Source organism: Chelonoidis abingdonii, chromosome 1 (assembly GCF_003597395.2).
Source record: "Chelonoidis abingdonii isolate Lonesome George chromosome 1, CheloAbing_2.0, whole genome shotgun sequence".
Lineage (NCBI taxonomy): Eukaryota > Metazoa > Chordata > Testudines > Testudinidae > Chelonoidis > Chelonoidis abingdonii.
Genome location: NC_133769.1, coordinates 250,290,251 through 250,317,914, shown reverse-complemented (window position 1 = coordinate 250,317,914; position 27,664 = coordinate 250,290,251). Strand labels below are relative to the sequence as shown.

At 41.5% G+C, this 27,664-nt stretch overlaps 1 protein-coding gene across 6 annotated transcripts in view; it reads left to right on the top strand.

Annotated features, from left to right (window-relative positions):
- The window catches only part of MGAT4A (alpha-1,3-mannosyl-glycoprotein 4-beta-N-acetylglucosaminyltransferase A), a 140,398-nt gene that overhangs the window by 93,109 nt on the left and 19,625 nt on the right, over positions 1 to 27,664 (top strand). For all 6 annotated transcript variants that reach the window (XR_012654898.1, XM_032805559.2, XM_032805561.2 and 3 more), the window contains exons 6-12: positions 2,008 to 2,054; positions 3,039 to 3,152; positions 3,839 to 3,914; positions 8,535 to 8,649; positions 14,368 to 14,498; positions 16,194 to 16,301; positions 16,722 to 16,915. Coding sequence is in view for 5 of the 6 variants with exons in the window: in XM_032805559.2 (XP_032661450.1) it covers positions 2,008 to 2,054; positions 3,039 to 3,152; positions 3,839 to 3,914; positions 8,535 to 8,649; positions 14,368 to 14,498; positions 16,194 to 16,301; positions 16,722 to 16,915 (785 nt within the window). In the remaining variant the exon portion in view is untranslated. The remainder of the gene's footprint in view (positions 1 to 2,007; positions 2,055 to 3,038; positions 3,153 to 3,838; positions 3,915 to 8,534; positions 8,650 to 14,367; positions 14,499 to 16,193; positions 16,302 to 16,721; positions 16,916 to 27,664) is intronic.

Below are 27,664 nucleotides of genomic sequence, written 5' to 3'. Positions count from 1 at the left end.
TCAAAGGCTCACTTTTTCCAGAATGGGTACATATTACAGAAGAATAGGTTGTATAATATGGCAGGGTTAGAATGTTGGTGACCTTTACCTTATAGAAGGTCAGGATTTGATTTAAGTGACTTCTAACTTCAAGTTATTCATGCAACATTATTTAAATCAGATTTAAGAGATTGCTAATAGAAATTTGTCTCTTGTAAAATTTAGACCCTGATTCATGAGACTATCTCTATTCAAGAAAGCACTTAAGCATGCGAGTTGGGGCCTTTATAGATACTGTAAATGACAGTTTTAATGTCTTTATTTCCAAAAGAAATAATCTGACTTTGAGTTGTCTATTTCTAGAAAACTTGTTCATCTGTAAATATTTTTCCTAAAACTACTAATTCTTCAGGTATGCATGGATCCCACTGTAGGTGTGCAAGCACTACATAGTTGTAAGTTGGAATCTTTTGACTAGCAGTGTCTGGTGGGACTGTGTGTATGCCCTGTGCCTCTTTGTGAATCCATATAAAGGACAGAGCGGCCTGGTCCCTCCCTCAGCTCCCTCTTCTGCCCATGGTAGTGAGACAGAACCTGGCCTGTGACTCAACCCACTTCTGATTTCTGTAACTCTTCTCTGGTGAAGAAATGTCTTCTCAGTTCTCCCTTTAATTTTTTCATTTAAGTTTTGTTGGTCATTCTCCCCCTCCCCATTCCCTCACCCCTGTCAAAAAAAGAAAAAAAAGAAAAATGAAGTAGTTAAGGCAGATTGGGGAGACCTTCCTGTACATCCCCTTGTACAGCAGGATGAAGTGCTTTGTGGTAACCACTAGCTGTGGTGTCTTCAAAACTCTCTGGGTTCAAATCCTGTCTTTCCTTCAGTGTACTCATCCTTGTGGTAGACTAACAGAGCAGAAGCCTGTTCTATCTTGGTGAAGAAAGCACACATCCCCAATAAGTATGCTATCTGCTGCTCTTTTTGTCCTGCACCCAGAAATCCTGGGATGCCAAGTTCAAACTACACCTCTTGGAGCAATCCAGGAGGGTAACTTTGGAGGATGTCTTCACTCCTGGTTCCAGACGGGAACAGAGAAGTTTGTCTTAGGGAAGTGCTCTAATGACTAGCACTACACCCCTGCCTCCAAAAGAAAAGGAAGGTGAAGAAGGCACCATAACCATCTGTGCAGGCACTGGCATCCCTGATACTGACCATGTCTACCTTGGGTTGGCACCAAAGGCCTCCATGCCAATTGTGTCAGTGCCTACTCTGGGGAAGGGAGACCCAACCTCATCCTACAGAGCAGAAAGGCACGCCTGCACCGAGTGCAAACACAGCTTGGATAGGCAATACGTCTTTCCTGCAGAGAGGATTCTGAACTGAGAAAGACGCCCTCAACATTAACAAAGGATAGCACTAAGACACCAGCACCACCATCTAAAGCGAGAAAGACAGGCCCACTAATATCAATGCTAAAACTCAGGCCAGCACTAGAGCCAGAACACTTCCCATTACCAGGATATGCCTTCAAGTCCCCCTCACTGCTCCTCTGAGCACAGATATTGGCACTATCCCACTGCCAAAACAAAAACCCCAAATTATGAACGAGTCTTGAAATCTAATGCAGCTAGTTGGTTCTAGTTACTTCACTACAAATTCACCTGAGAGCAGTGAAAATACTAGACTTTAACTTTTTCTTATGATTTTTTTTAATTAGCAGTTTCACTATATAGAACACTTTGTAGACATAATATCACTTTTGTAAGTTTAGAAAGAAAATAACTATAACTTTTAATTATTCTGGCATGAATCTCATTACATGTCAGTCCCAAGCAAATTTTTTTTGCAGCAGACATTTAAAAAGTGTTACTATTTTTAATTACGTCTCCAGTTTTTTTAAAAAAATCCCTTTTCTCTGTTTAACACCTTGTGTTTTAAAATTATGGTTGTGAAATGTCACTATTCAAAATACGTTTTCTTTTTAAAGGGGAAAAGTGTAGCTCCAAAACTGCTCTTTTTTTCTTTTCCAGACAGATCTTGACTATGTACACAGTGTTGTAGCAAGCCTGGAAAAAGAGTAAGTTGTGCGGGTGGTTTTGTTTTGTTTTCTTAACAAAACTGTGGTGTGAGGGAAATGTTTTGTTTACTTCCTTTTTTTCCTCAGGGTTGTTTTGATTTCAGAAAAAATAAGTGCACGAAGACAAATCAAGGGGAAGTAATTAAGTAGGTTAAACTGTAAAACAGTAAATGAGATTACTTGGATTTGGCGTGACATAAATGGATTGGGTTGGCATGACATAAATGGATTCTGTGACATCTGCATTCATGGTATTCTTTGCAGTGGTATGCTCAAACTGAGCTATAGAAGAGAAAGCCCAGATATTTTAAAAATTGACATTATTAGATTAACTACACCAGGGGTAAGAAACCTATGGCACGTGCCGAAGGCGGCACGCAAGCTGATTTTCAGTGGCACTCAGACTGCCTGGTTCCTGGCCACCGGTCTGGGGGACTCTGCATTTTAATTTAATTTTAAATGAAGCTGCTTAAACATTTTTAAAACCTTATTTATTTTACATACAACAATAGTTTAGTTATATATTATAGACTTAGAGAAAGAGACTTTCTAAAAATGTTAAAATGTATTACTAGCACGCGAAACCTTAAATTAGAGTGACTAAATGAAGACTCGGCACACCACTTCTGAAAGATGGCCGACCCCTGAACTCGACTATAGTGTTGAGTGGAGGAGTTATTGTTCTGGAAGACTCACTTAGGAAAATAACTTTTATACTAGTTTTGTTTTATGTTGCTTGTTTAAAAAATTCTTCTGCCATATTATTCTGTCAACATAAATTAAGAATGTAATTTTACCAGACATAAATCCTGCATACCATAAAAGTTAGAAGATGAGCCCTCATTCTGATGTATTGTGAAGGAAACATTATACGTTTGTTCCAAATGATTACAAATATGTTTTATGTCAGACACAGTAACTGCACCAATAATAAATATATAAATAGTCCCACTGCACTTATTTACTTGATGTTTCTGATGATAGATTTTCTGCAGAAATCAGTTCTGGCTTGGTGGAAATAATATCCCCACCTGCGACTTACTATCCTGACTTGACAAATTTAAGAGAGACATTTGGAGACTCAAAAGAAAGAGTTAGGTAAGGCTTTTTCCCTCAGACCTTTCTTGTTTATGTAATGCCAGACTGTGTTTGAATTCTGGAAACATTTTTTGTATATCCTTTAAATTATGTGGAAACAAGGCACTAATTCTGCAAAGAAAACTGAATGGGTGAATCCCTGCATCCACGTGAAGTATTACCTGCATGTTTTTTTCTTAAGTATTGAAGCCTAAATGTTAAGCTTTGTGGGTTTCATTTAATGTTAAATTCTGGGAAGGTGCAGTGGGAGTTCAGAATATAACAGCGTATAAGATTTTTGTTGCATAACATCATGTAGGTTGTCTGTTCTTGTTTTCTGTTTTCCTTCATGCTGTCAGGAATAAAACAGTGTATGAAACTCAACAGTATTGTTCAGTTACCATTTGAAATACCTAATATATTTTTAGAGAAAACTCAAATAGCTGCAAGAGATCAGATTCAGTTGGATCGTTCCTCTTTTTGTGTTGCAGCATACGGGGATGTGAGGAGGGAGGGAGTGGGGATTGACCTGTTTTTTGTGGGTTTTTTTCAGACAGAGGCTTTCCTGAGAGAATAATGCCAGATGTAATTGTTCTAACATTCAAATAATGTGTAATAACTTGTCATCCTTTTTAGTGCAATTCACTATGTATTGTGAAAATTTTTATTTTATAATTCCTTGACTTTTTTTTAACATTTGATTTCAGATGGCGAACAAAGCAAAACTTGGACTATTGTTTTCTTATGATGTATGCCCAGAAAAAGGGCATTTATTATATTCAGGTAAATCACTGTTCTTTGATCTGTAAAGCTATTCAAAGACACCCTGGTGATCGGCACATCATAAAAGCCTAAATAGTATATAAATAGAATGATTATGTATTTGTAGGGTGATTGCAATTATGGTTATTATAGTATTAGTGAATATGTATAAGTTGAATTACATACATTGTCTAAACTGGAAACCCAGTTGTCTATATGCTTAAGTGTGGCCAAAAACTGCTGATGTTGCAAAAAAAAAATGAAGGAACACTGACTATTTAATTTCTCTTTTTTCATATGCCAAAGAAAGGGGTAGGAGTGGAACCTCTAAGATGCAAAGTAACAATAGAATAGCTGTTGATGGAAGTAGAGCTCTAGATGCTGCATTATTTTTAATTGGTTTTGAAGAGGTGTACATACAGTTTTTCTGTCCTTTGGCATATAAGCTAATGTGACTATATATTGAGTACAGATGCTTTTAAGTGTGTTGCTGGATTCACTGCTTTTAACTAAAAGTTAAGATTGTGCTACGAGCTGTAACAGTTCTGAAAAATTAAAATAAACTTTAATGTAGCCCTGAGTAGATTTCACCTTATTCCTGCTTCCAAGTAGAAGCCCCACCTTCTCCTCCTCCTCCTCCGATACATTTAGGGCTTGAGCTGCTATTAGAAGAAACAGTGGCATGTTTTCTTCAGGCAGCATTTGCTGCCAACACTGCTCCCTACTGACATATAAAACCACCTAATCACAGTATGGAACACATATCTGTACACAGGGAGAAAAGAAGAAAATTAGTTGGGAGCTCTCAAAAGAAAGGTGAATTAAAGTGAGAATTTTTAAAAGACTGGCCTGTCTTGGTGGTTAACTAACCACGACTCTCCCTTTTTCTAAAATATGAGGCCACATGTAAGACTTAGCAGGACACCTGAAAGACTGAATGTACATAGATTAAAAAAACTGTATGTTATACTGTTATGAGCTGGGTGAAACCTTGTTATGGGTTGAGCTAAAACCTCATTCAGATTGGTATGTGAACACACCCTTTCTTTGATAGTTGTAAGATACAGTTAAGGCGCCACGCCTAAAACAAGGCTTATTAGATTTTGACCATGGCTACACTGGTGAAAAAAACACCCCCCTGAGCGCTGCAAGATACAGCACTGTAAAGCCTCAGTGTAAACAGTGCCGCAGTGCTGGGAGCGCGGCTCCCAGCGCTGCAAGCTACACCCGTAGAGGATGTGGAGTGGTGCTGCGACCACACTTGAAACTTCAAAGCGCTGCCACAGCAGCGCTTTGAAGTGCAAGTGTAGCCATACCCAAATTTGTCTGGAAACTATCACCATGTGGACAGAGGGTTCCACTGGGTATTGTGTGAGAGAACACATACAAACTGAGAACAGGCAAGAACAGAAAGAGAGGCAGAGGTAAAAAGCAAGAAAGCCAAGCAGTAGCCTGTGAGCACAATGTGACTCTGGAAAAAGCTAGAGAGAGTGTTGTGGGTCTGGTGTTGGCTAAAGATGCTTAGGGGTGTAAACTAAGAAAGTGCCCCTGTCAGAAACAGATAGTAGGAGTTAATAGAACAGAAGTACTTTATATCTCTTTTGACTGTAAAGGGTTAACAAGTTCAGTAAGCCTGGCTGTCACCTGACCAGAGGACCAATCAGGGGACAGGAAAAAGAGAGGATAAGTAAAGGTAGGATAAGCGACTTAGGCTTATTTTGTTTTTCTTATTGCAAATGTGCGTTGGCTGAAAGAGAGTTTAATATGTGTTATTTGGCGTGAAGGATTAATTTGTATTGGCTACGTAGCTGGAGGGTATTCCCCAGTGTCTATAGCTGAAAACCCCTGTACCAATCCATCTTATAATTTACAGAAGATATTTTTACTGTTTTTTCTCTCTTTCATTAAACGTTTTTGTTAAGACCTGATTGGTTTTTTATTCTGGTGAGACGCCGGGCGGATGCTCGAGGGCACTTGGTGGGATGAAAGGAGGGAATGGGGGGGAAGAGGTTAATTCTCTCTGTTAGGTTACTTTCCTCTGCTCAGGGAGAGTCTGGGAGGGGGAGAGAGAAGGAGGAGGGAAGGTGAATTTTCTTCTCTGTTTTGTGATTCAAGGAGTTTGAATCACAGTGATCTTCCAGGGTAACCCAGGGAGGGGAAGCCTGGGTGGGGGAAAGGGTTTACTTTCCTTGTGTTAAGATCCAGAGGATCTGGGTCTTGCCATGACAGTCCCTTTTGTTCCTCCTATGTTCAGACAAGCAGGATTTTGTAGAAGCCTTGTAAATAAAGAAGATTGCATCAAGGAAATCAGTTTTACTTGCAACTGGAACATTGCCAGAGCCCCAAAATTTGACTAGCTGCTCAGATCAAAAAGGGGTAACAATACCAATATTGCACTCTACATTTAGTGTTTAAAAATGGCATTAACGAATGATGACCTGATTGGCTTATAAGGAATCATGGCATGAAGAAATTTTCAGTTAGATCCTACCTTAAACATGTAGAAATAAGTGTTAAAAGCTTACAAAAAAGTGTAAAGTCCCTTCTCTTTATTCATATTCTGCACAATATACATAGGTCCTTCAGTATTGTCCTGTAGTATCTCTTATCAGGATGGCTGAAGGCACCTAAACTTTGGCCTTCTATCTCACAGTACACCAATGGATGCAGTTATAAGACAGTAATTTTAGAATTTAAGCTATTAGGAAGATTTGGTCCTGCCCTTGGGTTTGTACAGCACCTACCACAATGGGACTCCTATCCTGATAGAAGCCTTTGAATATTACCCGAATACATATAGTAAATAAGAAGTAATGCACGTTATGGCCTATCTTATTTTCACACTGTGTTGAATCACTGAAACTGGTTCTTACCAATTAATTATATTTGTGACAATAAATAAATGAAGAAGAATAAAAAGTCAGTGTTGAGATACATCTTTTCCCCCCCTACATTTATCTGTTTATTTCTCTTCCCATATAACTTTAGTGGTCCTCACAGTTGACATGCCATTTTATGTATTCAGTGTTGTTGTCATGTTGGTCCCACATATTAGAGAGAGAGAGTGAGTGAGGTAATATATTTTATTGGACCAACTTCAGTGAGACTTGACATAAGAGCTCTATGTAAGCTTAAAAGCTAGTCCCTCTCACCAGCAGAAGTTGATCCAATAAAAGATAATACTTCACCCGCCTTGTGTGTCTCATGTCATTTTGTAGACTATTGTGGTGTCATCTGCTGTGATGTCAGTTTTGCTACAAATAATACATGTATTCATGTGAAGTAAAGCAAACAATACAACCAATTAATCTTTATCTGGAAACTCCCACTTAGTCATTTGTGTGCCTACAAACAACACATGCGATAGGAGGAAACATATGTACGGATACTAGTATTCAGCACATCCATTATGAGCAACAGTTGTAAGCAGAAGTGGGCAATTTTGGGGATAGAGTCCAAAACTCTCACTACTATGGAACATTTAATTTTTTTTAAAAAATTGTTTGTTTAATCATGCCAGTATTTGCTTCAAAGCATAATTCTAAAATGGAGATCATTCTGCTTTGAATTGTGTAAACATTTCTTTGGTTATTTTCCATGATAATCGCTTTCTATATTTGCTGAAACAATTGCTATTGAGGGAATGGGACTATAGCTTCTGTTTTCAAGCTGTTATTTTTATTGGCCATTATAAAATGCACACATAGGAACCTACAGTTTCCCATCTAAGCAATGTGCAGGGAAAATACCAAATAAAATATTATAGAAGTTAAAAGATGGTGCTTTCCCTTTTGGTACAGTTCTATTATATTCCAGAAAGTAGCAATATCAAGCAAATTCACCACAGTAGTTGTGTACTAAAGTATTTAATATTGCCACAGCCTTCTGATCAAGGATGAGAGATTATTATTGATAGCTTATAATCTAATAGCAGTTAAGTATCAGAGGAGTAGCCATGTTAGTCTGTATCCATAAAAACAACAAGGAGTCTGGTGGCACCTTAAAGACTAACAGATTTATTTGGGCATAGGTTTTCGTGGGTAAAAAAACCCCACTTCTTCAGATGCATGGAGTGAAAATTACAGATGCCGGCATAAATATACTGACACATGAAGAGAAGGGAGTTACCTTACAAGTGGAGAACCAGTGCTGACAGATGGATCTGATAATTTTCACTCCATGCATCTGAAGAAGTGGGGTTTTTTACCCACAAAAGCTTATGCCCAAATAAATCTGTTAGTCTTTAAGGTGCCACTGGGCTCCTCATTGTTTTTTGTTGTTTTTTTTAACAGTAGTTAAGTACATGCGGAATGGAATCTTTATCTGGATATTATAAGCTTGTAAAGAGAGAAGTTTTTTAAAACTATTTCCTATCCAGTTCACTCTTATGTGTTCCCAGATAGTTGATGTATATATCCCTGGATTTTTGCTATAAAGAGACTCCAAATTAATTATCCTCAAATAGGTGGATGGTGATCATGCTTCTGCAGTAATAATTCTTGTGTATGATGCCTAGATACCAGGGTGGTGTTTGCATTAGAAATCTATGGATAAATATATTTTAGGACTACTTTTTCCTTGCTTTTTCTTTTTGCATTGCTCTTCCTGCTTTGTGTTAATATGAGTGTTTGATTTCCCTAGCTTGAAGATGATATTGTTGTCAAGCAGAATTATTTCAGCACGATAAAAAATTTTGCACTTCAACTTTCTTCTGAAGATTGGATGATTCTAGAATTTTCTCAGCTGGGTTTCATTGGTAAGAAAAATGTCCAGTTTAGTAGTTTGAAAAGAAAAAGTTCAACCACAGAATCTCTGATTAATATTGCTGTGACCTCAAAACTACCTTCTTTATACTGGTAATGGAACAGGGAATAAAAATGGATTGACTTTTATGGCTATATGCTGTAACTATACACTACAATAATTGCGGTTACCTATGGATGTTTGAGTCAGAATTAAGCAATGGAAAATGAGAACACTTTTATAACTAAAAATTAAGTTACTTTAAAAAATATGGAAAATCAAAATTTAAATGTGTTATTTCTAATTATCTGTTGGCAAAATAAAAATGACATTAAAAGAACATTGCATATGTGAAGCAAAGGGACAAAATCAAGAAAACTCACCCAGCCCAAAGTTACTTTTATGTCTTTTTTGCCATTAGAGACCTCACAAGTTTCCAAGGGTCAGCAGCCATAAAAATTAGTCTCTTTTGCAGAAAGGTTCTATTCTACCCTCCCACTTCCACTTGGAGCAACCATGTGACTTCCAGAGCCTGTCCCCTTTCTAGGGATGGAATCACAAATACCACCTGTTATTTACAGTGAGTAGGATAATGACTACGATGTTGAGACAGAAAATGCAGAGTCCAGAATCGTAACAGGTTGACCACCACCATGTCATGAGAGTAATTTTAGTGTTCTTTGTTTCCTACACAATAATAGATTTTACTGAGAGGCACAAAGCTTACATAAATGCAATTGAAGGAGCTTTCAAAGGAATTTAACACTTTGAAAATTGATACAACTAGAATCACAGTCTGGTTTGATCTAACTAACCATAATGAACTAGAACCACAGTGACAAAATTAGAAACTGATTCAAAGAAGCTATGACACTTTTCCATTAGTTAGTCAATGTTACTGATCCCAAATACAAAGATCGTAAGTTGAGCCCAGAACAAGAAGAAGAATCTGAAACGTGGCTAGTGGAATGTAACCCTGAGGTTTTTTTTCATTCTTTCCCCACATTTCAATTAAAGACTCAGCTCTCTACCTAGATATTTGTTTGCAAAGGAAATTGTGTCTCAGTTCATAGTATTAAGGTGGTAGGAAACAGTGAATGTAAAATTAGACTCTTGATTTCAGAATTTTGTCAATATTTAAAGAACCTGCATTCCCCTGAAGTCAGCTTAGTATCAAATGTGTTTTTATATGTTCCGCTCATGCACAGGAAGTGGGGGATATATGACCCTTAACAGGCAGGGCTGTCTCTACCCATACACAAAGTATGCAGCTGCATAGGGCACCAGGAAATTTGGGGCACCACATTTCCTAGTGACCTGTGCAGCTGCGTGCTGCTCCAGCCCCTAATCCGCTTCTTCCCAAAGGTCCCCCGCCCCTGCTCTGCCCCAGCCCAGCCCCCACTCCACCTCTTCCCCAAAGCCCCGCCCCTGCCCCAGCCCCACCCTGCCTCTTCCCGCCCCTGCTCCACCCAACCCCCACTCCATGGAGGACTGCTGCAGGGGTCGGGACTGCACTCACCGCATGGTAAGTGGAACGACCCAGCCCCAGCCTGCTCCATTCCCCTGGCTTGCCTCACCACTGGTGAGTGCTGGGGGGAAGATAAACCTTAATTATGAATTTTACTTGGGTTTTGGAATTTGCTTCACAATCTAACCATTCTCTTAATGTAGATTTTCGTATGAAATTCTGTGGTTTTACAAGTAATGTAAAATTAATTATAGATTTTTTTTTTAATTAGCATAGTACAATCTGGAATGTCTTCTGGCATGCAGGAGCTTGCAGTCTGCAGTTCTGTAAGACTGAAAAGGCAAAATATTTAAAATCTGCAATGTGCTTAATCTTTAGTTTACACTTGCAATTTGAGACGTGCAATATATAACTCTATGATAGAGCCCTACATGGATAAAAAGTGTGTATCTGTGTCAGATCCCAAACGTGGTCCACGGATATAAAGCGGCTATCTACAGATTTACAGGACTCTAGGTATAAAACTTGGATCTGCATCCATCCACTATCCGCAAACATGGTCCATGGCTATAAAACGGATATCTGCAGATTTGCAGGGCTCTACTTATGAATAAGGCTATATTTTAGTCATGGGTATTTTTAATAAAAGTCATGGACAGGTCATAGGCAGTAAACAAAGTAAATCTGTTTCCCCATGTTTATTCCCCCCATACTGTTCCTCACAACCTCTTGTCAACTGCTGCAAATGGACCATTTTGATTACCACTACAAAAAGTTTTTTCTCTCCTGCTGGTAATAGTTCACCTTAAGTGATCACTGTAGTAAGAGTGTGTATGGTAACACCCATTGTTTCATGTTCTCTCTGTGTATATTTCTATATCTTCCTACTGTATTTTCTACTGCATGCATCCAGTGAAGTGGGCTGTAGCCCACGAAAGCTTATGCTCAAATAAATCTGTTAGTCTCTAAGGTGCACAAGTACTCCTGTTCTTTAGGCAGTAAACAAAAATTCATGGCCTGTGACCTGTCCGTGACTTTTACTATATACCCCTACCTAAAACTTGGGTGGGGGGCCACAGATGCTCTGTGGGGGGCAGTCCAGGGGCACCGCGGGTGCTAGGGGAGGTGGTCTGCGACCCTGCTGGTGCTGGGGGAGGGGGTGGGCAATGGCCTGGGACCCCCACTGGTGCTGGAGGGGGGTCTGGATGGCGGCATGCAGCCCAAGACCTCTGCTGGTGCTGTGAGGGAGGATTGCCGGGGCTGGCGGGACTCCCTACCCATCTCCGTGGGTCCTTGCACCTCCTAAGCAGCAGAGGGGCCAGGGGACTCCGCACGGCTCCCTCCACAAGCACTGGCTGCCCAGCTCCCATTGTCCAGAAAGTACAGCCAATGGGAGCTGTGGGGGCTGCCGGCACAGGCAAAGTGCGGAACCCCCCTGGCCCTTCCACCTAGGAGCTACAGGGCCATGCCAGTGGGAGCCGGGGATCCCCCCCCACCCCAAGGTAAGAGTCACCCTGCACCCCCCAACCAGAGGTGCTGGAAATAGGATGGGGCGGGTGCTGCAGGACCCCCAGATTTGAAGTGGTTTCCATTATATACAGGGTTTACAGTTTGATTCAATGGCTCTCAGCACCCCCACTATACAAACTGTGCCAGCGCCTCTGCCCCCAACCTCCTGCCTCTAGCCCTGAGCCCCCTCCACACACCCAAGCTGCTGCTGGTGGTCCAGGGGCTGCCTGGCTTGGCCAGTCCCTGAGCCAGCACCAGCCACTGCAGAATGAATCTGTGACATCCATGACAGACTTTCATCCTTACCAATGAGTTACTTTTTAAAGTATATTTACAGATCATCTGTAAAAGAGACACATTTCTCTCCTGACACCTTCCGCTGGGGAATAATAAATAAGCATTATTTATTACAAGTTGCTTATTTCATAGAGTTTCTGGTTAAATCATGAGTAAAACTGATTGGAACTCAAAGATTAGAAGTTGAGTTATGCCAGATTGCCTGTCTGTTGGCTTTTCTTTATATGGATTCTGAAAATAATTACTTTTAAAACTAAATTAATTAATTGTCTCCAACTGCTCTCTCTCTCCTTTTTATCTCTTGCTCTCCCATGTATTATATTTACTGCTTACTCCATTCTGTAACCATTTCATTCAGATATTATTGCCTGTAGGCTTTCAACAGGATTTAACCATGATTACACCATATCTTAAGTGTTTTTTATTGAGAGAGTTAAATCAGGAGTCTAATGCTCCCAATTTAGCTACTTATTCTATTTTTAAGTTGAGTGAATTTAGTATTCATGAAAGTGTGTGATTAATAGCATTGTCTAGAGACATATAGAGATAGTGTTATCATCCATAGTGCAAAATTCTTCACACAGTTATCATTATTCTTGATTTGCCTTATCTCTGCTATTCCATTTCTGGTTCTTTATGTGGACTCATACTACAAGTTTGGTAACAAAAGATGTAGAGGCAGCCAAATAAATCACTATTTATGACTTGGGATGAGATTTATATCCAGATCTCCAAAGGCAAAAGTCTAGCTTATTGACCTGTTATATCACTTTGTCCCTATCGATCTAACTTAGAAAAATAATAATTGAAATGTTAACAGAGATGTGGCTTTAGCCATACTCTGTTGAAAGCTTTAGCTATCTTACAAGTTCATTTATAAAAATGGTATTTTGTTTTTGTTAAAATTTATCTTGGCTGTAAATCTTATTTATGCATACATCTAATCTATTTTTTTTAAAAGTGCGGTAGAAAACAAATTGTTTATACACAGAGATGACAAAGTCATCCTTGTTGATAAGGGGTTTTGACTGACAGCCAAAAAAACATAGCATTCTACCGTCCATACATCGTAACAGAAGTTTCATTCTTTGTATGCTGTGCTGAATATGTAGTCTCTAAGTGTTGTCACTTAAACGAAATAAATTATAAGGGGTGGAATTCTGTGCTTCACCTCTAAGAAGCACAGCTCAGAGTCATCAGTTTTGAGGTAGGGGATGTCCTCCCAATTCTGGGCTGCAGGGTAGTCCATGGTATATCATAGGCAGCTCTGGGAACCTGTCTATAAACTATGGCAGCCTGTCTCTAGCGGCCTGTGACCTGCAGCAGTGCTCAGAATCTCTGCCATGCAAAGTGCTGCAGCCCTGTCCTGGATATCTCCTATGCCAGGATTTGCAAGGAAGTCCTCTGAAGGCAGCCTTACAACTGCATTCCACAGTTCTATGCTGGGGGAATCCTCCCATGGCTGGATTTAGGGGTTTTTAGAACTCCTAATATGAAGGGGCTGTGGAGCAGGGGTGAGGAGCTCACTCAAGTTTTTAATTTTTTTCCAATTAAAATATTGAGAACAAAAAGTTAACTTTGGATGAGTTTGGACTCTAACACCAGCTGCCAGACAGATTCGGTCAATGGATCCATTTTAATATTAGCCAAAGAACTTCAGTAATTTGCAGAGTATAAGCATAAAGAATAGTTTAAAATGTTTTCACTTTGAATGTGTTTCTGGAGATATAAAATTAGTTTTAGAAACATTCTGATCTATGGCTGTAATTAACTATGTTTAACAAGATGCTTTTACTAAAGATTTTAAATGAATGATTTAGATATCTGTAATTCAGAGAAGAATTAAAGCAAAGTTTTCCTCTTGAATTGTATCTTTTACATTAATATTGACCACAATACTATGCAGTCAGAATAGTATAATTTACAATAGAGTTAAAATATACTGAGACTCTAATGAACTAATAAACTAATAGAAGGTCATAATAGGTAATAGTAAATTTTCCACTGTATACCTTTTTTGAATCTCACACTCTCATTTGCCGCCTTCTCTATATAAACACAAAATTAATATTTTTAATATGGAGAAATAATCTTCAACCTTGTATTTATAATGATTTATGGAAATCTGGTCCTATTTTAAGTTTGACTTTTCTATTCTAAAGTTCTCTGTTCTTGGAATTGTTGAAAAAATCCATATTTATATTATTTTGTGTTTTATTATGCAAGTTGAGTATTTTAATGATGATGGGATTTGTAATATTGTAAAGAGCTGTTTTCTGAAGTTTTCCTGTTTACAGTTTTGCTCACCTTATTGACATTTGTGATATCAACTGGGATTTCCAATTGTGAGATGGTGATACAACTTGCCTTAGCACAAACAATATGGTGTCTAGGCTCGTGATCTCAAAAGAGTTGTTTCAGAATAACTACTATTAATTTAGAATAATATCTTTACAGGTAAAATGTTCCAATCTCCAGATATCACTCTTATTGTAGAGTTCATATTTATGTTTTATAAGGAGAAACCTATTGATTGGCTCTTAGATCATATACTCTGGGTGAAAGTCTGCAACCCTGAAAAAGATGCAGTAAGTTCAATTTTTATTATGTAGCTTTTAATGTCGCTTCTTGATAAAAAGCTTTACTTTCTGTGACTCTAAGAGGTAGTATGATGTGCTGATTCTTTTCATGGTTTCTTCATATCCCAATACAAATCTCAGTCTATGATCTGAATCTGTGAGAAAGTTTTGGAGACCTCAGAGATCAAAGAAATGGCTTTCTTAGATTTCTTAATGTTTCAGATTTGGGAGGCTTAGAAATGCATTTTGGGGGGAAAACAGAGGTCAACATTTTTTGTGCCTAGAAGTCCTATAGCAGTTGCACTAGCTATATTTCACATTCTGCAGCAAAATTATTTGAGTCCACTTTAATTTTTGAAAATAATTATAAAGGTTCGTCCCAGTAGCTCAATGGTAGTGCTCAATACTTCAGTGAAGGAGTCCTTCATTGAATAGACAGTCTTGGAGTAAATTCATGGTCCTTTTGAAGTCAATGAAAGTTTTTCCATTGACTTCAGTAGGCCAGGATTTCACCCAGGAGTTCTTCGTCTTGAGACTATCACATCTCTGTGGATATAGTTCTTGTAGCCCTATAGGGAGTATCTCATGTTGCCAAACAGAAAGCTCTCTGTCCAGTGAAGAAGCAGTATTGACTAATTCCATTAAAAATCTCATCCAAGTCTCATTAACCAAAAGAATGATGGCTACAATATGGGGGAAAAAAACTTCATCACTGGGGTGCTATTCTGCTTGTGTGTTTGCCTGCAGAGTGTTTCCATGTTAACTTTACACACTGCCTTTTTTGGCTGAGGTTTTTATGTATGAAAACTCTGGGTAAAATTCACACATCAGTGAAGAGGCCAAGTGTAGCTGAACCACTTCAGTTCTGCTGCATGGGCAGGGCAGCTGTTGAGAGAGTATATAAAAGGGTCTATGTGCATGGCAAAGTTGGCACGTAGATCAGTATAGATGGAGAATATGGGGCATGTGAGCAGATTGCTCTGAACAGAATACTTGTAGTCAGAATATAGTCCAGATTTATACCATACTTGAGAATTGGATTTACTGGTACTAGAAATAAGAATTAAACAACATAAATCTCAACCTGAGTTTTCTGCCCAAGTTTGATGTTTCTAAGGTTTTCTGCAGATGCCAATAATTCGACCTTCCATATATACTTGTAGAGTTAACAAACCCCACTTGCAACAATGAGTGAGCAGAATTTACTCAGCAGCTTTATGCCAGGTTCAATACCAGCTAGATAGGGTGGATCAACAGGAGAGCCCCATTAGTATTATCACAGAGTGGAAAGAGGAAAGCATTTTGTCTGAGACTATACAGACTTACTGGTCACATATCATCATACGGATGCTATACAGAAATTACCTGTTTGACAGGAGAAGTAGTTGTGGTGTGGTTACAGGCTGTCCTGCACCCACCTGCTGATTGGCAGATAACTTCTCATGTAGTTCCTCTGTACAGTGCCCATTTACTCAGGCTTTTTGCAGGAGGAGGAGAGGAGTAAATTTTAACCAGAATGAATAGCCCAATGGTGCTCTTAGGCAATGAAAGAAGATAGCATCAGGAATGAAGTATATAGTTCCAGTTTCTTGTAATTTGTTTTGGTTCATGAATCATAGATTAACATACAATTTCAATAAAAACTCACTGATCTTTTTCTTTATTATCTTTACTAATGTGACGTTTTCTTGATTTTATTTTAAGAAACATTGTGACAGACAGAAATCTAATCTACGAATACGCTTCAGGCCTTCCCTTTTCCAACATGTTGGACTGCACTCCTCCCTAGCAGGAAAGATCCAGAAACTCACGGTTAGTAGCTAAAACTTCCCTGCCCTTCCAGATCAGACGGGATTGATAAGTGATTTTTCATCAGATGAGAAAATTAACTTTTTGCTATAGTTTAGCATTTTCAAGTATAATATATTATACTCTGGTTGGAATTAAGTGTGAAAGCTGGCTACCATAGAATAGAAGAATGTCTAGCTCAACTCATATGTTTTTATACAACTCCTGGATATGGTCTCTCATTTTAAATCTCTAACCTTTTATCTGTAATACTGTGACCTTTTAATTCATCAATACAGGGTTTGAGATGTACAATGGAGAAAATGGATAATACGTTAGTTGCCCTTTGTTTTCCATTTGCTTTTAAGTATTAGCAAAATTAGTCACTAAGGAAAAGAGACTGCCTGACCAGCTTGATAGCATGTTTGTCTTTCTTTCAATTAGGATAAAGACTTCCTGAAACCATTATTACATAAAATTCATGTGAATCCACCCGCGGAAGTTTCTACATCTTTAAAAGTCTACCAAGGACATACACTGGAAAAAACCTATATGGGAGAGGATTTTTTCTGGGCTGTTACACCAATTGCTGGGGATTATATCCTATTTAAATTTGACAAACCAGTCAACGTAGAAAGGTTAGTAATCACTTGTCTTTTGGTCTCACAACTAAAGATGCGTGCTGATCAAGTATGCTTGAGGATTGAATTGAGGAAATACTTTTTCATTATGTTTAATTTATTAATTTCATACAAAGTATCAAATGAAATAGATACTTTGTAGTTCAGTTTAAAATGTGCTTCAGTCAACTTTATTCTTCATAGTTGACTATGTATTTTTATTTATTTTGCTACAAAATCTATTTTTGTAACCTTCTCCAGAAGTATAACACCACAACCAGTACCCTGCCAGCAGTTAAAAAGGCTGCCAAATTGAGTCTGTTCCAGTCGGTTGAAGGTGACTTTCTTTCAAGCCCTTTATCTTACTCAAACTTGATGTGTGTGGTTTTTTACCTGCATCTGTGCTTGAATTTATGATTTGCTACAGTCACACAGAGGAGTGAAAGTGACTTCTTCTATTTATTAACTTTTAGGCCAGCTAAGGCAAGGAAATACTTCTTTTACTTTTATTTTTTAACAGAGTAATTTTAGTTTTGCTAGGTTGACACTGTCCTCTCTCTTTAGTTATGTTGGAGTTTCTTTTGTTTCCTTATTTTCTTTTCACCTTGTACACTTGTCCAAGACTTAAGACAGAAATTTTTTGTTTAAGGTATCTTTATATTCTCCTTTCATGCACATTGTGCCTTTCTGCTGCCCCAGTTCTGCAGACCTAGAGCCTTGCAGTGGTAACAACTACTACTGGAGTAATCTCACTAGATACTTTTCTTGTGGAGGATATCTCAGGCTGTCAAGCTGCTGCTCTTTCTGCCTTCTTGAAGTGAACCCAATTCTTCCATGGATTGGCAGCAAACTGAAGACTGGGTCATCACCTTAACCAGTCTTAAAGATCTCAGATTAATTGAATTTGGTATTTTCCCCACATTGTAATTTTTGCTCCAATGATTCTGACCAGTGAAATGCAGATCACTTGAGAGGTGAAAGAATTAAAAATTAAAGTACTCTTCAGTTGCTTATAACAGTCTTTCCTTCCAGTGTAGTTGTTAGGCCTGCATGGAATATGCCTTATCATATAAAAGTCAATATCTTTTACCTGTGGCAATAATACGAAATAGACACCTTTCAGCTGGAGAGTGTACATTCCGTGGTAGGTTTTTGATCAACTTCAAAGTTTCTGTTTCAAAGTTGCATCGAAATGAACAAAAAACACAATCAATATACTTATTTATCCATTTTTGGGAAAAAAAAGTGCATACTTTTGTAGATATGAATTTCAAGGAAAGGGGGTGGAACAAGTTAATTTTTATTTTGGTTAGATACTTGTTTTATTAGGATGTGTCAGAAGCAACCTGGCAGTTTTGACAAATGGTCTAAACTTGCTAGGAAATGTCATAAGTAAACTTTGTGCCTCAAAAATGGGCATGATTACACAATGTATTTGCTGAAGAGTGTCACCTCAGTTTATCGTATTGAGGGAGAGAAAGTGCCAGTCAGTTGTGCAAAGAAAGGGAGAATGTGTCCATTCTTTTGTAATTGTGCGAAATGGTTAATATAAGCCTACTCTCAGTACCACCATGTCTCAGGTGCTAGTAACATTCAAAAGAGATGAGGATTACATGACTTTAATAATCTCTATTCAATGAAGATAATTCACTTTCTGAGGAAAGTGAACATCTCAGATTCTCCTGCTTTCTCAAAGGAGGTTCACTGACTGGACTGGTATAAGATTTTAAGTAGTTTTTCATCTGACATGAGGCCATTTTCTCAATTTCTAATAAATATTGAAATGTCATTTGGGCTCTTGTCTCATTACCCAAAGTCCACACACATCAGTTTTTACCTTTCTTGAATTCTCAGAAGATTTGGGAGAGTTACTACTGTTAAGAATTGTCAGGGATATGATGCACTTAAGTGATGGGATTTTCAGAAGCACTCAGTATTGGCTTAACTCTGCTTCCATTGAAGTCAAGTGACAACTGGTGGAGAAATAAGTTTTCAGATATACCATGGCTCTAAACATCAATGAGGAAGTGGAATGATTTACTGAAGTACACAAAGGTTATAACTGGGAGTAATGGGTTGAATTAAGAAAGGGAAAACTTAGGCTGAATATCAGAAAAACCTTCCTGATGGTGAGATGTAGTAGGATGTGGAATAAAACTAAACTAGATAAACACTAGAAAGTATACTTTTGGGAACAATCTGGATTTGTGGGGGAAGGGGACTTGATGACATTTCGTATGCATGTCTTCTCTTTATCTGTGATTCTTGAAACCAATGAAAAAAGCCTTCTGAACCTGAATGAAACCTTGTCTGCCAAGCTCCACCCCAGAGTTACTGGTTAGTAGCTAGCTATGTTAGTAAAATCCTGATATATGAGCTTTCTAATGGAAATAATGATTACAAATCTGACTGAATGAATGGTTCTTCTGTAACAGCATAACACAGCAGTTACTTGTTCCCATAATGTATTTTTCCATGTAAAACATTTTACTATGCTGAATTTACCGTTTCTGTAGTAGTTTGCTTGGTTAGCTATAAACTTTTGATCCCTTTCTTTAAAATGCCACACTTCTGACAATCAGAAAAATTGTTTGTTAGCAAGGATAAAAGCATAAGAAAATGTAAGAGCATAACTGAGCACACGGAATCCCAGCTGTTTGTTTTATCTCTTCATAACTTCAGCAGTTCAACGGATGTTTCTTGTCCTAAGCCAACCATACTACAACAGGAATGGAGTGAACTGAACAAGACTCTGAAACTAGTTTTCTATTTCGATAATAGTTCTTACAACTGAAGTTCCTCATCCAGAGCACTGAACTCCCTATATAGTAAGCTAGAATCCCACTGTCATCTTTGCAATCTCTGTGCTTCTTCACATATCTCTCTGTTTCAGTGCTGTACCAAGGGGATACTGTGAATTCAGTAGTTTTATTCTTGATAGTAAATTGGACATCAACATTTTGTGGATTGTTTGCAAAAATAAATCCATTGTTAATTCTGGATGTTAAGACCCTCAAAATAGATCACACTTTTAAGATTACAAAAAGATGCTGTCACTTTAAGTTGTTACTAGGCTACTGAAGTCCACTTTGGCTATTTTGATATATGCTACTTGTCCAAATACACTTTTTTGAACTAAAAATGACAGTCACATTTAAAAGTAGCTTTAAATGCTTGACAATTCTATCACTGTAATTGTTGTGTCAAAGATACATTTCCTTTTTTTAGGTTCTAACACTTTGTAAGAGAATATAGATATCCCTTTTCTTCTTCGAGTGATTGTGCATGTGCATTCCACAGTAGGTGTGAGTCCTCACCACATGCACTGGTGCTGGAAGCTTTTCCCCTAGCAGTACCTGTAGGGGAGTGCCCCTAGCAAACCCTGGAGTGGTGCCACTATGGCGCAGTATAAGGGGCGCTGCGCACTCCCCCCACTCTCAGTTTCTTCTTGTCACCAGTAAAGGTACGTCGGAACTGCTCTGCTCCAGCTTTTTTGTAGCTTCCCTCTGGGACTCTGTTAATTCATAGTTAGTCTACCTGTAGTTAGAAGTAGTTTAGTTTAGAGCAGGGGTCAGCAACCTCTGGCACGCAGCTCACCAGAGAAGCACCCTGGCGGGCCAGACCAGTTTGTTTACCTGCCGTGTCCACAGGTTTGGCTGACTGTGGCTCCTACTGGCTGCAGTTCGCTGCTCCAGGCCAATGGGGGCAGCAGGAAGCCGGGGGCAGCATATCCCTTGGCCCGCGCCACTTCCCACCATCCCCATTGGCCCGGAGAGGTGAACTGCAGCCAGTGGGAGCCATGATCGGCTGAACCTGCGGATGCAGCAGGTAAACAAACTGGCCTGGCCCGCCATGTGCCAGAGGTTGCTGACCCCTGGTTTAGAGTTAGTTTAGTGCTCCTGGGTCGGTGGATGCCCTGGGCTTTAAGTCGTGCGACACTTGCAAGCGGCCGATGCCCGAGAGGGATCCGCATGCAGACTGTTTACACTGTCTGGGGAAACTCATCCCAGCGATCGCTGCAAGATTTTCAGATCCTTCAAACCTCGGACCAAGAAGGAGCGGGACATTCAGATCCGAGCCATTTTGATGGAGTCGGCCCTGACCCAGACACCATTGCGCTGCTCCAAGTCAGCACTGAGCACTGCAGCATCGGTGCGCGGTGACCCTTCGGTGCCTTCCACCAGCCGGCCCCGCTCAAGTTGAGCGGAGTAGCCTGGCCCACTCTGAGATGACCTCCCCAGACATTTGGTGCCCTCCACGCCGGGGGCCCTGCAAGCAGCCCGAGAACTTGTCTCTGCTGGTACCAGAGACACTGCAGCTCTTGGCTCCCCAGTCCAGAGCTAAGCCATCGCTTAGATCCCTGCAGTCGCTGCCTGGACAATATCGTTCACACACTAGGGAAGCTTCCCGACGCTGTTCCCTGCTCAGCGACCACCTCTTGTGCCATCCACGCCAGTCCCCATTGACCCCCCGGTCCCCATTGACCCCCACCAGGTTGTCTGGCTGGGTACTGACTGGCAGTGGTTCCAGGCACCACTCCACCTCGAGGAACCGTAGACTTTGCAAGGAGAGCATGCCCTGTCGAGACTGAGAGACGGCACTGGAGGTCCTTGTCTCTGAGAGGCTACCATAGTTCTTCGTGGTACGGGCATCTAAGCCGTTCCCATTCTTCATCTCGCTTGAGGTCCCCACCGCAGCACTGCTCCCATGGTCCCAGGTGTCGATTGCCGGCACCTCGCCATCGCGGATCCACCTGTCGGAGCCGGTTGTGGAGCAGCTGCTACCGGCGGTACTTCTGCTCCTCCACACCAGGATCACAGTCTAGTGATTGGCACCATTCCCAATGCCAGCACTCATCCTGGTCCCGGGATAGCAGCAGATAGTATGCCAGCCTGGCTTCCTTACAGTCATCAATGGGCCAGGCTAGTCAGGCTGAACAGCCTGCTCCACCGGTGCCATAGCAGGTGCAGTGGCACCAGGCTCCTTGGCCAGCACCATGTTACCAATGGGCTCTGTGGCCCCTGATGCAGCCCCCAGTTGTGACTCTCTTTGTGGCTGGAGCCTCCCTTTCTCAACCTCCCAAGGAATAGATGGAGCGTTCATCCCCGGTTCTGCACCTGGAGTGGAACCAAGTGGTGGGACTTATGGCACTGGTGGGTACGCAGAGTACCGCACCCCATCCTCATCCTCCCTGGATGAGGCAATTACGGCCCCGCCTCCGCCTGTCCCACAGGAGGATTCTAAAGCCCACCAGGAACTGTTGAAAAGGGTGGCATCAAGCCTCAACCTTCAAGCCGAGGAGGTGGAGGAACCCTTGGACTCCCTCTTCAGTGTTCTCTCGGCTTTGGCACCGGGGAGGGTGGCTCTCCCACTCCATGAAGGGGTGGCAAAGATTTCAAATGCCTTGTGGCAAACCCTGGCGTCTTTTCCCCGCTTTCAGTCCATGGCGAGCATTATCCACGGCCTCCAAAGCTTCCCAACCTCGACAGCATGCACGTGCCTTAGTCTACTGGGACACATGGCATCTTGCACCTTCGTGACCAGACATGCCAGACTACGCCTCCGTCCACTTCAGGCCTGGCTCTCATCAGTGCACTGTCCAGGCTGGGACAATTTGGACACAGTGCTCACGGTATCGATGGAAGTCTTAACCTCCCTGGTTTGGTAGCTGAACCCCAACTTGGTATGCGGGGGAATGCCATTCCATGCCCCACAGCCCTCCACAGTCCTAACCATGGACACATCATATCTGGGCTGGGGCGCTCACCTTGAGGACCTTCGCACACAGGACCTTTGGTCCACACAATAAATAACCCTGCACATCAACGTACAGAAACTGAGAGCAGTACACCTGGCCTGTCAGGTGTTCCACAAATACCTTCAGGGCTGTTGTCACAGTCTTCACAGACAATACAACAGCCATGTTTTACATCAACAAGCAAAGAGGAGCATGATCGCCACCCCCACCCTTGCCAGCCCCGGTCAGGAAGCTATTCACCTGTGTGAATTCTGCATAGCCCACTCTGTCGACCTGGTGATGTCATTTCTCCTGGAAGTCCAAAACACCTTGGCAGATCACCTCAGCAGGTCCTTTCTCGCTCACGAGTAGTCAGTTCACCAGGATGTTATCCATTCAGTTTTCTGGAAGTGGGGGTTTCCCCACATAGACCTTTTCGCCTCTCACGAGAATTGGAAGTGCCAGATGTTCTGCTCTCTTCAGGCGCGCTCCCCGGACTCCCTATCGGATGCCTTCCTGATGCCGTGGAAAGACGACCTGTTCTATGCCTTTCCTCCATTCCGTTAGTCCACAAGGTCCTTCTCAAGTTATACAGAGACAAGGCCCACTTAATCTTGATCGCCCCGGCGTGGCCCAGGCAACATTGGTACACCACTCTCCTTGATCTGTCGGTGACCACACCAATTCCACTCCTGTTGTGGCCGGACCTGATCACTCAGGAGCACAGCTGACTGTGTCATCCGGACCTGCAATCCCTGCATCTCACAGCATGGATGTTGCATGGCTATCTCTATCTGAGCTATGTTGCTCCCGCTCGGTGCAGCACGTACTCTCGGGTAGCAGAAAGCCCTCTACTAGGTCCACATATCTGGCCAAGTGGAAGCGTTTCTCCTGCTGGTGTGCCCTGAGCAATACTGCCCCTCTGGAGGTGCCAGTACCTACCATCCTAGATTATCTATTGTCCTTGAAACAGCAAGACCTAGCAGTTTCATCCATCACAGTACACCTAGCAGCAATTTTGGCCTTCCACCCAGGCGAAAATGGGCTATCGGTTTTCTCCAACTCCATGGTCAGCAGGTTCCTCAAGGGATTGAATCGTCTGTACCCACAAATTTGGCATCCGACCCCTAAGTGGGATCTCAGCCTGGTCCTATCCAGACTCATGCGTGCCCTGTTCGAGCCGATGGCGACTTGCTTGCTCCTGTACCTCTCCTGGAAAATAGCTTTTCTCGTCGCCATCACTTCGGCGAGACATGTGTCAAAGCTTCAAGCTCTCACGTCGGACCCACCATATACAGTGTTTCATAAGGACAAGGTACAGCTGCAACCACACTCAACTAGGCCACAAGCCTTGTTGGCTGCATTTTTGGCACATGTCTCTATCCAGGACATTTGTAGGAATGCCATAGGATCATAGAATATCAGGGTTGGAAGGGACCTCAGGAGGTCATCTAGTCCAACCCCCTGCACAAAGCAGGACCAATTCCCAACTAAATCATACCAGACAGGGCTTTGTCAAGCCTGACCTTAAAAACCTCTAAGGAAGGAGATTCCACCACCTCCCTAGGTAACCCATTCCAGTGCTTCACCACTCTCTCAGTGAAAAAGTTTTTCCTAATATCCAACCTAAACCTCCCCCCACTGCAACTTGAGACCATTACTCCTTATTCTGTCATCAGGTACCACTGAGAAGAACCTAGATCCATCCTCTTTGGAACCCCCTTTCAGGTAGCTGAAAGCCGCTATCAAATCCCCCCTCATTCTTCTCTTCTGCAGACTAAACAATCCCAGTTCCCTCAGCCTCTGCTCATAAGTCATGTGCTCCAGCCCCCTAATCATTTTTGTTGCCCTCCGCTGGACTCTTTCCAATTTTTCCACATGGTCTTCGGTTCACACTTTCATCTCACATTATGCGATCGTCTCCCAAACCAGGGAGGATGCTGGGTTTGGCAGAGCTGTACTCCATCCCAAGTGTCTGTGAACTCCTACCCACTTCCAATATAGTTGGAAGAGGTAACTATAGCTGAAGCACTTCGTAATAGTGACCATAATGTAATTAAATTTAGCATCATTGTAGGGAGGAAAATACCAATGCAACCCACCACAGTAATACTTAACTTTGAAAAGGAACTACACAAGAATGAGGATGCTAGTTACACAGAAATTAAAGAAAGCAGTCACCAGGGCAAAATGCCTACAAGCAGCATGGAGACTACTTAAAAACTCCAATAGACATTCAGAATAAATGTGTACTTCAAATAAAAAAAGACAGTAGGAGGACCAAAAGAATGCCACCGTGGCTAAACAGCAGAATAAAAGAGATGGTTAGAGGCAAAAAGACGGTCTTTAAAAATTGGAAGTCAAATCCTAATGAGAATAATAGGAAGGATCACACACCGTGGCAAGTAAAATGTCAAAGTATAATAAAATAGGCCAAGAAAGAATTTGAGAAGCAACTTGTTATAGATGGAAAAACTAACAGTAATTTTGTTTAAACTACATCAGAAGCAGGAAGCCAGCTACAACAGCCAGTGGAACCAGTAGATGACAAAGATACTAAAGGAGGACTCAGGGAAGACAAGGCCCTGGCACAGAAGCTAAATTAATTTTTTGCACTGGTCTTCAGTTCAGAGGTTATGGGGGAAATACCCACTTCAGAGCTATTTTTGGGGGCAACAGATCTGAAGTACAGTCCTAAATTAATCTCTGTCAGTAGAAGAGGTTTTAGAACAAATTGATAAACTAAACAATAATAAGTCACCAGGACCATACGGTATTCACCTTAGCGTTCTGAAAAAACTCAATATGAAATTGCAGTACCACTAACTATAGTATGTAACGTATGACTGAAATCATATACTTGATTACCTGCTGCATCTGAAGTGCTCTGGTCTTTGTCAGTGCAGTGAGAGTCCATCTAGCATGCGTCTCTGCAGGATACCTTCCAGTGGACGGATTTTCTATCTTTTCACAGCCTGTCATTTCCAGATTTTAAAGGGGATTTCTTAGCATGTATCATCCTGTTTCTGATCCATTACCTTCATGGACCTAAATTTAATGCTGTCTTGCTTGTTGGTTCCCTCTTTGAACCTTTGATAACATCTCTGAAAACCATGTTCTTGATGGCTGTTAGTTCTACAAGGAGAATCTTAGGCCACACTGCAAGTTTGTGCCTAAGGTGGTATCAGCATTCCACCTCAATGAGAGTATTCATCTCCCGCTTTTCATTTCAAAACATCATTTCTCCAAGACCAAAGAAAAGCTTCGCATCTTGGATGTTTGGAGGGCTCTGGCATTTTACCTCGACCACAAAAAGTCTTTCAAATCCTCTGCCGGACTCTTTGAAGTCTATGCTGAAAGGATCAAAAGGGAACCTCTTCCAGCTGATTGTATTTTACACTGGATTTTTGACTGTATCAAGCTTTGCTACAATCTTGCTAAAGTCCATACTCCACCATAATAATGGCCCACTCCACTAGCGTTCATTCCACTTTATCAGCCTTTTTTGAGCAACGTTGCTGAAGTGGACATTTCCAAGGCAGCAACAATGCTTGTCTGTACATAGCTTCTGTAGATACAACTCTATTACTCAAGCTTTCTGGGATGATTCCTGCTTTGGCAAATCAATCTCTCTTTAGATAATCCAAAGTCCCAGCACTCATAAGAAACTGCTGATGAGTCACCCACAGTGATACTTATATGTGCACAATTCACTCAAAGGAGAAAAAATGATGTTTTAGAAGAATTAAAAATAACAGTAAGTCTGCTATGGTGATTTCTGAGAGGAAGACCATATAATAACATACATGTAATCTGATATTCTATAGCAGGGGTTGGCAACCTACGGCATGCATGCCAAAGACGGCGTGCGAGTCAATATTTAATGGCACGCTGCTGCCTGCCGCCTGCCAGGGTCCTGGCCCCACTCAGTCCCCCTGCCCACTGCTTTCTCCTGCGGGGGCAGGAGGCAGAAGCTTGGTCCTGCTGGCAGCCAAGCTCCCCTGTCCTCTGCTTCTTCCTCCAGCGTGGTGCTTTCCTGCCCCTCCGCCTCTCCTTCCCTCCATCGATCAGCTGATTGCCCTTGTGAGGGGACGGGGAGCGGAGCTGCAGCATGCTTGCTGCTCTGGGGAGGAGGCAGAGAAGAGGTGGGGATGGGGCCCTGGGGAAAGGGGTGGAATCGGGGTATATTCCCTCCAGCCCCCAGCCATGAGCACCCTCACAAGCTGAGCACCCTCTGCCCTGACCCCTGAACCCCCCCACACACACACAGCCCCCTCACACCCTGACTCTTGCACCCCCACCCGGAGCACCAAACAGGAGCTCCTGCACACACACCCACATATTCACCTGCACCCCTGGTCTGGGGTCCCAGCCATCAGCCCCACTCAGCCCACTGCAGGTCTGGGGTCCTGGCTGCCAGCCCCTTGCCAGCCTGGGTCCCACAGGCCCCACTTAGCCCACTGCCGAACTAGATGAAGGGAACCCCAGGCCAACAGCAGGCTGAGTGGGCCAGTGGCATAAGATCAGCATTTTAATTTAATTTTAAAATAAGCTTCTTAAACATTTTGAAAACCTTGTTTACTTTACATACCACAATAGTTTAGTTATATAATATAGACATAAAGAGAGACCTTCTAAAAACATTAAAATGTATTACCAGCACACAAAACCTTAAGTTAAAGTGAATAAGTGAAGACTCGGCACACCACTTCTGAAAGGTTGGTGACCCCTGTTCTATAGAGGTCATTTAAACATCAATCAGTAAGAGAAGATTATTAAAACCAGAGTCGTTTAAAAATCTGTATATAGAGAGACAAAACACATACTATAACCCAAATAACAACTACTACAACCACGATAACAAAGCAGCTACTTGGAGTCCTGAAAAACCACTAAGGGGGAAATCCTGGTGCCATTGAAATCAATGGCAAAATTCTCACTGATTTCAGTGGGGCCAGATTTTCACCCCCAGGATTTTATAAATAGACCAAACAGTTCACTAGGCACATAACAAGACAGAAAAAAAACCT